Source organism: Euprymna scolopes, chromosome 8 (assembly GCF_053919585.1).
Source record: "Euprymna scolopes isolate OS-2025 chromosome 8, ASM5391958v1, whole genome shotgun sequence".
In the NCBI taxonomy this organism is placed as follows: domain Eukaryota; kingdom Metazoa; phylum Mollusca; class Cephalopoda; order Sepiida; family Sepiolidae; genus Euprymna; species Euprymna scolopes.
In genome coordinates, this window is record NC_136489.1 from 170114440 (window position 1) to 170127980 (window position 13541).

A 13541-nucleotide genomic window follows, 5' to 3' on the forward strand; every position below is an offset into this window, starting at 1 on the left:
GAAATAAAAGTCATTATTGCATGACATATACGTATTTAGTTGAAGTATTGTTTATGTCAATTCTTTCGAAGAAATTTAGCAAGAATACCTGTAAACCAGGAAATACATTAGTTTATCATTTAAGCCGATAAAAAGCCCTTTTTTTTCCGAGTCATAAAAGGATTTGGAGTTTCCTAATCAACCTTTCGGGTGCAGTTGCACGCTCTCAAAATAACTAAAGTGTTGGCTTTAAAAAAATTGGTTCATTAAAACTAAACAGGTTTAGTTTTAATAAAAAAAAAAAAATTAAAAAAAAATCGCTTTGGTAATTAGATATGTCGTATGGTTATCCCTAATCGCTGAATAAAACCGCTAACGAGTTGAATGATTACGACATAAAATTAAACTCGGGTTCCTGAAACGGAAACTTCGTTTGTTTTTGTTTTTTTCTTATCAATATATTTACATTGTTATTTTGTTTTCATTTTCAATCATTCGAACAGTTTTCTTTTTCAAGTAATCCAAGTTACAAAATTCCCACTGTTTACTATGCTAAAATCACAATGACTAATGTATACCTATTAACCCTTATCCTTGAGTGGCCTCTGGGCCTTGATAAGTGGTGACACCCATGTAAAAAAAAAAAAAAAAAATCACTCGAACAGTTTTCTTTTTATAATGTACAGTTTTAAAAGTTTAAAAACTATATAGTTTTTACTTCAGGAAAATTAATGGGTCAGTTTTTACGATGTGCCCTGTTAAAATACTGTTAAAAACTCGCTCAATATATGTTACCGTGACATAGGTTGACATATATTCGGCGGGTTTTTAATAGTATTTTGTATAGTTTTTTATTTATAACACCTTTTCCCAAACTTACGGTGTTAAAGAGGGTGTGAGACGCCATCTTGAATTTTCCAACACATCGGTAAACACTGTATGTTTTTCGAGCTGAATAAATATATTACATTGAATAAAAACACAAAAAAGATATCCAGTTAGGTAGAAAAGTAACTTATCTTGCCTTTGATAACATTTATTTATATATTTGTTTTTGACTATTTTTTCGAATCTATGTGTACAGTAATCTTGCCAGGATGCGGAGGAAAATGAATGAAGGGGGAGGGGAATAAAATAAAAACATTTTGGAAACAGAGTAAGTTTGAAAGAATTGCTTTGCACAGAAAGAAATTAATGAAAAAATAAAATTAAATTTCTTTTCTTTCTTGATTTTTTTTTTTAGTTTTTTATGAAAAAGGAAGTCAAAATTAAGACTATAAAAAACAATTTTTATTAAGAGCGAACCTCAGTCGTCAGGTCTGTAAAAAAAGACGTGGAATAATAAATGTTTTCTAATACAAATTGTTTTTACTTATGTGTTCATTTGTCTCTTTGAAGTTCGTTTGTTTAATATATCGGTTTGCAATATAATTTTGTCATTCTGTCAGACTCAAATTTTAAATCTATATATCTATAAAAGTGAAAGTGTGTGTGTGTGTATGTGTGTGTGTCTGTGTACATTTCCCTACGAAATAACTCTGTCAATTTTTAGTCTACAGACTCGAAATTTGATATACAGGGTACTGAGATTTGGAAAAATCTATGTGATCGGTTTTTAGCCAGAAATTTGGCGATTAAGGGGTCAAAGTTCAACGATTTGAGCTTTGAGAACTCTACCAAACTTCTCCGACAATTTTGGGTCTACACACTTTAAATTTTAGATATAGCTTCCGTGGACATGGATCTAACTTAATAATTTGATTTGAGCCCAAAACAATAAATTTTCAGGGGTCATAATAGGGGTCAAAGTTTAAAAAATTACCCCCTTTTTTTTTGCTCAGCATACACCTCCAAACACCCGGGCAACGCCGGGCACCCATGCTAGTATATATATATATATATATATATATATATATATATATATATATATATATATAGAGAGAGAGAGAGAGAGAGAGAGAGAGAGAGAGATAGATATGATATATATATATATATATATACATATATATATATATACATATATATATATATATACATATATATATATATATATATATATATATATATATATATATATATATGTATACTAAGCATACTAAGCAATTCGAAAAACCTAACGACTCTTATTATGTGGACTCCAGCCAGTGGACGAAACCTGGACATAGATCAATATGCTAAAACAGCTAGAATACATCTAGATGAATTTCTTCACAATAAAGAACATCTCTCAACAAAAACCAAAACCTTTCTCTTCAAGAACGACAAGCTATTCACACCCTAAAAAATAATTATAATATCACAATCAAATCAGCAGACAAAGGACGAGCCATAACCATCATGGACACCGTTAAATATATTGAGGAAGCGGAAACCCAACTCAAAGACACAAATTTCTGCAAAACACCCCCGGAAGACCCAACATTCATCTATAAAATAGAACTCACGAATCTTATCAAAAATCTTACTCCTTGTATCTCCCAGATAATTACTTCCCTCATTCCCACAAATCTTAAAGCAGCTAACTTTTACCCTACTCCTAAACTGCACAAACTTCACAAACTCATAACAAAGACGGACACTACCACCGCTACACCTCAAACTTTGGCCCTCAACCCTGACAATATTTATGAACTAGCGAAATCTCTTAACATCTCACCCCCTGGTAGACCCATAATATCAGGTGTTGGCACCCTAACAGAATATATCTCTGGATATATAGATAAAACTCCAACCCCCTTATTACCCAACATCCCTAGCTATATTAAGGACACCACACATTTCCTCAACACTATTGGACAAATTGACAATTTTTCACAAGAAATTATTTTAGTCACATTAGACGTATCAGCTCTATACACTAACATCTCTCATGACGAGGGAGTAGAAGCCTGTAGAACATTCCTCATTCACAATAATTTCCCCAACGACAAAATAGAAGGCATTTGTAAGCTTATATACTTCATCATCACACATAACAATTTTAAATTTAACAATCAAAATTATCTTCAAATAAAAGGAACCGCCATGGGCACTAAAATGGCCCCTAGCTATGCCAACATTTTTATGCATATGCTAGAAACCAAACTTGAAAGCTTCCCCCTCAAACCGTCCCATTATTGCCGATATATTGATGATATTTTTTTCATATGGCCACATGGACTAACCAACCTAAAGAATTTCCACGAATACATCAATAATTCACAATAACAATATAAAATTTACCATGGAACACTCATACAACTCCATCCCATTCTTAGGCGTCACTATCATATCCCATAACAATAGACTATCTACGTCCCTCTATATTAAACCCACTCAATTCCTCAATTTCTATAGCAACCATCCATTAAACCTAAAAAAAATATATCATTTACAGTTCATGCATACGAATAAAACGCATCTGCTCCGACCCCCTAGACTACATACACCATACCACAAAGCTTACGCAAAAATTCATCAATAATCAATATCCCATTAAGTATATTAAACAAGCCATAAAAAAACTTATAAAATTGACAGATCCCGTCTTCTCCAGTACAAACAAAACAACATTAACAAACGCATCCCAATGGTTTTCAACCACAGCCAACACATGCATAAAATTACAACGCACCTAAAAAAATCTTACAACAACCTAAAAAATAACCACACTATTAAGTCTATATTTCACCTTCCACCAATGCTATCAAACAACCACCCAATCTCTCAACCATACTCACTTGCAAACACACACAGGACACACAACAAAATGGCAATTATAGATGCAATAAACCGTGATGCCTTATATGCATACACCTAAATACCACACCACTATTCAATATACGTGAATGTAACACTCACATAAAACCGCCGCGTCTAACATGTGACAGTTCTAATGTGATATATTACATATACTGCTCCATTTGCAACAATGGAGGGTATATTGGCGAAACTCTGACACGTTTTCGAATCCGCCTAAACAATCATAAGACGACAATCAGACAAAAATCCCCCACCCCACTAGCAAACCACTTCAATTTACCTGGACACACTATAGATGCCTTCTAATAGACTCAAATTTCCCATCAACAAAAATACGAAAACAAAAAAAATACAATGGATCATCCGACTAAACACTCATAAGACACGTCTTAACACAGACCTTGGCCAACTTAAATTCTACAAAAACGTTAAAAAATAATTAAATAATACAATCACCTACTCATACATATGTGCTTATATGTATGTATTAACCTGTTCTTGTTCTATATTGATTTCAATATGTATATTACATCTTTTCGTTTTATAGCTAATACATGCATTATTCTCTTGTTAATCTTATTATTACTTTATTTATCTTCATTATTATTATTATTATTATTATTATTATTATTATTATTATTATTATTTTCGTTATACCTAACCTTCTATTTGCACCATTTTTCTATATATATACAACAGTTTCCTATGTTTATATGTTTACATCTATGTTTACATCGTTAACTTCATATCCTTACTTATTCACTCACATTATTTTATACATGTCTTTAAATAGTAATTGATATTTGTGTTTGATTATATAAGTATGTGCGTATGCGCCTATATATGTAGGTATGTGTATACATATATCTGTATATATATGGTTGTATATTGTTTATATGTACATGTTTATATGTATGTGTATGTACATTCCTGTCCATGTAATGCATAATTATGTTGATGTGCACATCTCTGTGCTGCCTTACATACTCTTATATTTTGTTTTATGCTTATATATTTGTATATGTATGTATGTGTATTTGTATATTTTATGTGTGTATATATATATATGTGTGTGTGTGTGTGTATGTGCTTATGTGTATATATGGTATGTGCGTACATGTGCGCATATGGGTATGTGTGCATGCATGTATGTATGCGTATGGGTGCACATGTGCATGCCTGGATCCGTACATGTCATTTTATGCTTATACATGTGCATGGATATATGTGCGTGTATGTGTGTGCATGCGTGCATTTCTGTTTATGCATATGATTATTTATATATGCATTATATGTATAGGGGGTGCATATATTATATAAATATGGTCGTTGAATATGACTGTGTATTGGTATGTATGCGTATTAATGGGTGTTAATTGTGCATGCATATGTATATCTGTACCCTTATGCACATGTTTTTTATGTAAAAGCTAATATTGGTCTATGGTGTAAATATAAATGCTATTATTTATGCTATTATTATAATTATTATTATTAATATTATTAATATTTTATAAATATTGTCATTATTATCAATACACACAGCGACTTTCGAGCCATAGCACATACATTTAAGTAAAATAAATATATAATTAAATAAAAAATAAGTAAATATATAATTAATAAATATATATAATTAATAAATATATAAATAAATATATATATAAAAATAAATAAACATAAATTTAAAAAAATATATATAAATAAATATATATAAATAACTATAAATATAAAAATATATAAAAATATATATATAAATATTGATAAATATATATAAATGAATATATATTAATAATATATAAATATATATATGTACATATATATAAATAAATATATATATAAATAATATATATAAATATATATATAAATATATATAAATAAATACATATACATATATATAAATATGTATATATAAATATATATACATATATATATATAAATATATATATAAATATATATATATATATCAATATATATATATAAATATATATATATATATATAAATATATATGTATAAATAAATATATATATAAATAATATATATAAATATATATATAAATATATATATAAATAAATATATATACATATATATAAATATGTATATATAAATATATATGCATACATATATATATAAATATATATATAAATATATATATATCAATATATATATATATATAAATATATATATATATAAATATATATGTATATAAATAAATATACATAAATATATAGAGAGAATAAATAACAAAAAGTAATATTCTTAAAATTCATGATGTTGACCATCTTATAATTTATTCCTTTAATTCAGTTGACTTATTCAAATAAATTATAAGATGGTCAACATCATGAATTTTGGAATATTGCTTTTTGTCATTTATTATCTATATTGCTGTGTAATTACATTGAGCGTAAATAATGATTGATAAATATTATAATAAAATATATTTCCACAGAAATATATATGTATAGATATATATATAAATATATATATATATATATAAATAAACACATATGTATATATAAGTAAATATACATAAAATATATATTAATATAAATATATATATAAGTAAATATATATGTGAATAAATATATACATATATAAATATATATTAATAAGTATATATATATAAATACATATATGTGTAAATAAATATATATATAAATAAATAAATATATACATATATCAGTATATATTAATAATATATATATATAATTATATATATAAATATGTATATATATATTTATGTATATATAAATATATATAAATATATATATTATAATATGTATATATAAATATATATATATTATAATATATGTAAATATTAATATATATATATATATATTATAATATATATAAATATTTATACTGCCATTACTTGACAGTAGACACAAATATATATTAATATAAATATATATATATAAGTAAATATATATGTAAATAAGTATATACATATATAAATATATATTAATAAGTATATATATAAATACATATATGTGTAAATAAATATATATATAAATAAATAAATACATACATATATCAGTATATATAAATAATATATATATAATTATATATATAAATATATATATATTTATGTATATATAAATATATATATAAATATATATATTATAATATGTATATATAAATATATATATATTATAATATATGTAAATATTAATATATATATTATAATATATATAAATATTAATACTGCCATTACTTGACAGTAGACACAAATGTTGAGTTATTTTTGTCTATTGTTAAATTCTTATCAAGAAAAAAGCATACACATCTTACTGCTTTTATTTTTAGTATATACTAAGAATTGCTATGTCGTAACACAACAGTAAAAGAAGAAAATCAAGTCGAGGTTGGTTTAACAAACGAAGTGTATTAACATCACAGGTACAAAGGTAGGAATACGGGTATAACTGACTAGCGCTCAGCTAGGCAGTGGAGTGTTGCTCCTTTCACTAATTAAAAATGATAAATTCTCTTGAATACAAATAGAACCTGTAGTTTTATTTCTAATAATATCTACTACTAATAATATAAGAACATTAAGTTTTTTTAATAAATGTACTTAATGCAAATAAAACTTGTTTAAATTATAATAATTTAATAAAAAAAAAATTGTTTTGAAACCAAGTTAAAAGATCAGCAGATGTTTAAAGATTGGTAATGAAAAGTTTTCTTAAACCTCTTTTTTTACTTGCGTTAGTGGCCATCACCTGGAAACATTCATGCACCAATTTTAAATCGAATATTCATTCTTTCTCTATCAAATTTCAATCCGCTATTACTGGACACGTACATAGAAAAACTGATTGGCTTTTAAAATGAAGAGTTTTCAGTACACTGAAGTATGACTCATGAAATATAGTTTTGTTCCAAAGGTTTTCTTTCTTCCAGTTTTTTGGGAGAAAAGTAAAAATAGGGCCAAATATTTTCAAGACAATATCTATTAAAAATCTAAAACAAACTTTTTTTTTTCATTTCTATGTTCGCCAGGTAAAAAAAAGAAAAAGAATAAATGAGAAGGATGAACAAATAAGTAAAAAAATTTGTTTGGAAAGTAATCCTGTAAGTAATTATACATTTTCAAAATTACATTTACATGTTAAGTGAACAACTTTTAAGCTCCCTTTTGCATATTTTCAAGCAAAAATCATAATTACCCATATCTTTTTTGCTAACAACTTTTCCTCTGATGAGATGAGTCAGTTATTGAAAATCCATGGGTTAGGGAAACGACTTTAACCATACCAGACCTTGGCTACTGAACCTAATTTGCCCCTTTGCCTGACCTCCTGGGCAACATTGTGAAAAAAAATTAAATATGTTCGTAATTTTTTTGCCTTTCATCTACCAGCTGTATTCAGCCTTCGTGTGCCAGTCCACCCTAGAAATTCCTGTTTCTTTACTAAAAGAGAAAAGGAGAAATTGTAAATAAAATTATATATTGTGTATATTTAGACAGCAAGTTTTCATTTCAACATGTAGCAGAGAAAAGATCTCCCTGCGAGACCGAGCAAGAGTTAAGCTAATTTACATATAAATCGACTCGCACAAAGGGCAAAGAGCATAAAACCAGTTGACGTCTAAAAGGAAAACAACACTGAGTATCCACCGCGACGTTTACTTTACCGGAAATATAATAGTTACCCTCTTCTTCGACGAACATATTATTCGTGTACAAAATAAAAAACACAATTTGATCTAACATCGATTTAAACATCCTATTGGAATTACAAAAGAGCAACTGGCTCAAACAAACAAAAATTTGCTTCAGACAAACAGATTATTTGTTGTAAGTTTTAACTTAAACTACACTAAATATTTCGCTTTAGTTTTGGTAACATTTTTTTCCTTAAATTAAAAAATTACTACAAACTAGTACTACAAACGAACAAAAGAATTTTTGTCCTCTTGTGTTAGGCTGTTGAAACTTTATTATTTATTCAAATAAAGTTTTGAACATCTGAAAGTTTCCTTTTATTTTTATACACACACACACACACACACACACACACACACACACACACACACACCAAAAAAGACGATTTTTCCTTTTAGTATTATTTATTATTTATGACATTTTATATTTTGAAAAAAAATAAACTTTTTTCTTTGTGTACAAATTTCTCTTGGACAGCTAGTCCATAAATTTTTCTTTTGTTCATTTGGTCTGTTTGTTTTTTTTTTTTTGTTTTTTTTTTCACTGCAAAAAAAAAATGAGTCTGAAGATGCAAAATTATGGTTTGCACAAGTGGACGCCTTTTTTTTAAATTCACTACCCCCCCCCCCCCACATAATCAGCTATGCATTTTGGGTTGTGGCATATCGGTACCATTAGCTAAAATAGTTTGGGCTATAATAACTCAACCCATCTTCAGGAGTGACATACGAAAACTTAAAAACAGAGGTGCTAAAACAAAACACTGCTTCAGAGGAGAGAAAATTCCGAACACTAATGCAAAATGAACACTTGGGTGACAGGCATCCAACTGAGTTTCTGAGGCACTTAAAGGAACTCTCAGGCTCCTCGGCCAGAGACTCAGCAATTATTTAAAAAAAAAAAATTTTTTGTTTGTCTCCCAAAGTCCAGGCAATATTGGCCCTGAACTTGGAAATAAAAGCTGCCGAACAACTAGCAGCCATGGCATAGAAAATATTGAAATTCTCATCAAAACCCAATCAACAACCCTTGCAAGGCCTTTCAAACATTCTCCGACAACTGATTCAACAAACCCGGACCCTCACGAATATTTGTCAAGCACATAAAGTCCACGGACATCAATAACAACGACGATGGAAGAAAGTCGCACCAACGAGTTAAACTGTAACATATGCACAACAACAAAAAAAAAAAAACTCGACGACTGGATGTTATGGAAGAAGTCACCATTTTAAAACGAGTTAGCTACAACACGCACATTGAAAAATTTGACGACTGGGCGTTCGTAAATTCAACCAACACATAGGGAACTTGATCAACACGAACGACGCACATCGACATCGGTACAGACTCGTTTGTCACTGTAGACCCGCTTGCAAGCTCTTGCGTAACTGATTTGAACTACAACACAACATTAATCTCGACAAATATCTCCACAACGCAGACTCACTCGCACTCATCATTCTACGATCACCTTCTGCTACAGAGTATGTCAAATGGTGTGATATTTCCAGAATCATTCTTGGTAGCAGAGAAGAGTTTTCCCTGCGAGACTGAGCGAGAGTAGAGCTAATTTACATATAAATTGATTCACTCAAAGAGCAAAGAGCATAAAACCGGTTGACATCTAAAGGCAAATAACACATGCTATCTGAGTATCCACCGTGCGGAACGGACCTTGCTAAAAACATATATTGTTGAAAGCACGGAGAGCTTCTGTTTAGTGACGTTCTTTTCATTTTTTTCAATTTACGTATTATTTTTATATATACATATATATAAACTCATTATATTATATATATATGATATTATATATTTTTACAATGATAAACCAATTATATATATATATATATGTGTGTGTATATATACACATATGTGTGTGTTTGTGTGTGTGTGTGTGTGTGTGCCTGTATGTGTGTGGATTGGTGTTGATTGAAAAACACCGGTCAGTACTCAGTGACCATAGCAAATGTTTTTAATTTACAGACTGTAAGACAAAAATACTAAATTCTCAAGTACCTTATGCCATAAAAACCAAAAGATGGGATAGATAGAGAGAAAGGGAAATGAAAAAGAAGATGTTTATTATCTTCAAAGACCTCACTTGTCCTCTCACCGAGTTATGACTCCCACTCAGGTTACATTCTAACTTTACAAACGAAATAGGAAAATGTTTTTTGATTGAAATATCAGTTTTCGACGGTAATTCTTGGCCTGAAGACGTAATCCCCCAACGCGGGTGATTACAGAAAAATGTATGCATATATGTAGCCATTAATATTTGTATAAATAAATTTAATATACCTGCTCTGTTCACTCATTGAGCACTCTTTGGTAGACACATGTTGTTTCATTGGATGTACTTCTAGGAAACTAAACTCTACTGGCTATATATATATATATATATATATATATATATATATATAATATTATCTAATTTTACAATGATAAACCCTCTCCAATGCAGAAAAAACTGTTCATTTTCTGGTAATTTCCACTAATAAAAAAAATCTGTCGTTTGAAACAAATTTAATATACCTGCTCTGTTCACTCATTGAGCACTCTTTGGTAGACACATGTTGTTTCATTGGATGTACTTCTAGGAAACTAAACTCTACTGGCTATATATATATATATATATATATATATATATATATATATATATATATATATATATATATAATATATTATCTAATTTTACAATGATAAACCCTCTCCAATGCAGAAAAAACTGTTCATCTTCTGGTAATTTCCACTAATAAAAAAAATCTGTCGTTTGAAACAAATTTAATATACCTGCTCTGTTCACTCATTGAGCACTCTTTGGTAGACACATGTTGTTTCATTGGATGTACTTCTAGGAAACTAAACTCTACTGGCTATATATATATATATATATATATATATATATATATATATATATATATATAATATTATCTAATTTTACAATGATAAACCCTCTCCAATGCAGAAAAAACTGTTCATGTTCTGGTAATTTCCACTAATAAAAAATCTGTCGTTTGTAACAAATTTACAGAAAAATAGCTGAACTTTAAAGATTTGTAATGAAAATTTTTTCCCTCTTTTAATCCTTTCTTAGGAACCCTCAAGCATTGATGATGAAGAAGAAAGTTCTGTAAGTAAATTGATTATATCATCACTAGGTCTGTGACAACAGCATATTCTTTTCATTGATTTGAATCTTGAGTATATATACGTTAATATCTTATATGTTTTTATATAGACTGATGTTGTACTCGATTGATTGACTGTGTCTTACTGTGTCGTATATATACCTGAGAGTCAAAAGAATGAAAAGAATATTTTGTCGCCACAGCCCTAATCATCACCTTTTTTCATATAGAGTTTTTTCTTAATCTTTTATCAATAAAAGTAAATTATAATAAACATAAATATAGACATTAAATAATGTCTATTAGTTTGAGTTTTATTAAAGAATATATTTTTAAAGAGATTAGTGCATATCAACAATTTGTGCATATTATGCAGTTTTTGATAGACTTTAACAAGTTATGAAACTATTTTCATAGTTATAAAGCTATGCAAAGGCTTCTGCGTCTCATGCCCGTGAGTAATCCTAATATGATGTGCAGTTTGGTTTAAATTCTGATATTTTTCACTAATAATAAATTCCTTATTTGGAAACAAATAACAGAAATTCAAAGATTCATTTACGAGAGCATTAGATTTAAAAGAAAATGTTTAACTTAAAATAAATTTCTGATAATTGACAACGTCGAATATTAATCCCATTTCCATCAAATTTTAATCTGCAATTACTGGACAATAGACACAAATGGCATGCATATTGGATGTTATGTACAAGCTACTTTGTCATTTATTTTCTTGTTAAATTGTTACAGAGAAAATAAGTGTACATTTCTTACTGATTTTATTTTTCTAATACACACATATACACTTAGAATAAAATATTTGATTATAAAATATACTCTAATTTTCAAATGATAAACTCCCTTGAATTCAATTACAATCTATAGTTTCAATTTTAATAACATCCACTAATAATAATGTAAAGGCATTAAGTTCTAATGAAAGCTAATGAAAGTTCAACATAATAAAATGCACCTTTCAAATAAAACTATTAGATTATAAGACAATGTAATTTTAAAATAATCCCTCTCCGATGCAAATAAAACTTATAGTTTAAAATCTATTAATTTCCTCTAATAATAAAATGTATTTGAAACAAAGCGAAATTACTAAGATTGACAATGAAAAGTTTTTTACTCTCTTCTTTATGTTTTTTAGGAACGATCTAGTGAAACATGGGAAACCCCGTAAGTAATTTATCATATAATCACTTTTTCCTTGCAGAGTTTTAAATCTACCTCTTATCAATGAAAATAAATAAAAATAGAGATCATTGCACTTCAGCAATTTGTGCATGCATGGTATGCAGTTTTTAGCAAACTATGTGCGTGATGTTGTCAAGCTAATCAAAAACCTTGATTCCAGTAGAGCAACTGGTCCTGATTGCATTCCAATTATAATGCTAAAAACTTCGACCAGAACAAGCTCCCATACTTACAAAGCTGTTTAAGCATTATCATTGAGAATTGCTTCCCAACACTCTGGAAATCTCATTTGTATTTAAGAATTCAGGTGATCGCTCATCTCCCTCTCAGTACCGCCCAAAAGACTTCTGTGCGTCATGAGTAAGTATCTGGAATCTGTGTTAAATATAGATCTACTTAACCACCTCAGTAAAAATAAGCTTCTTTGTGACATGCAATATGGTTTTTGTTCTGCTAGATCTACATCACGTGTGCTTACAGTTATATCTCATAGGATTAATAAATCTCTCTATGGAGGCTTTTGATAGGGTATGGCATAAAAGTCTACTCCACAAGCTCTCCAGCTACGGTATAGCTGAATACGTCTTTTCAATTAATAAATCATTTCTCTCTGATTGGTTCATAAGAGTAGTGGTTGATGGGCAGAAATCAGAAGCTCACAGTATTAATGCTGGAGTCCCTCAGGGGTCCATCCTTTACCCAATCTTTTCCTGATCTACATCAATGATCTCTCAAATCACATTCTAAGATCATTTGGCTGACAACACTACGATCTATGATGGTAACACATCGAAAGTTGTAAATGACC

General features: G+C 28.6%; 1 protein-coding gene across 1 annotated transcript in view; it reads left to right on the top strand.

Annotated features, from left to right (window-relative positions):
• The window catches only part of LOC145284021 (uncharacterized), a 70280-nt gene that overhangs the window by 43869 nt on the left and 12870 nt on the right, over positions 1–13541 (top strand). Inside the window, exons 11-13 of the mRNA XM_080133110.1 lie at positions 7730–7801; positions 11497–11532; positions 12687–12715. Coding sequence (XP_079989236.1) covers positions 7730–7801; positions 11497–11532; positions 12687–12715 — 137 coding nt within the window. The remainder of the gene's footprint in view (positions 1–7729; positions 7802–11496; positions 11533–12686; positions 12716–13541) is intronic.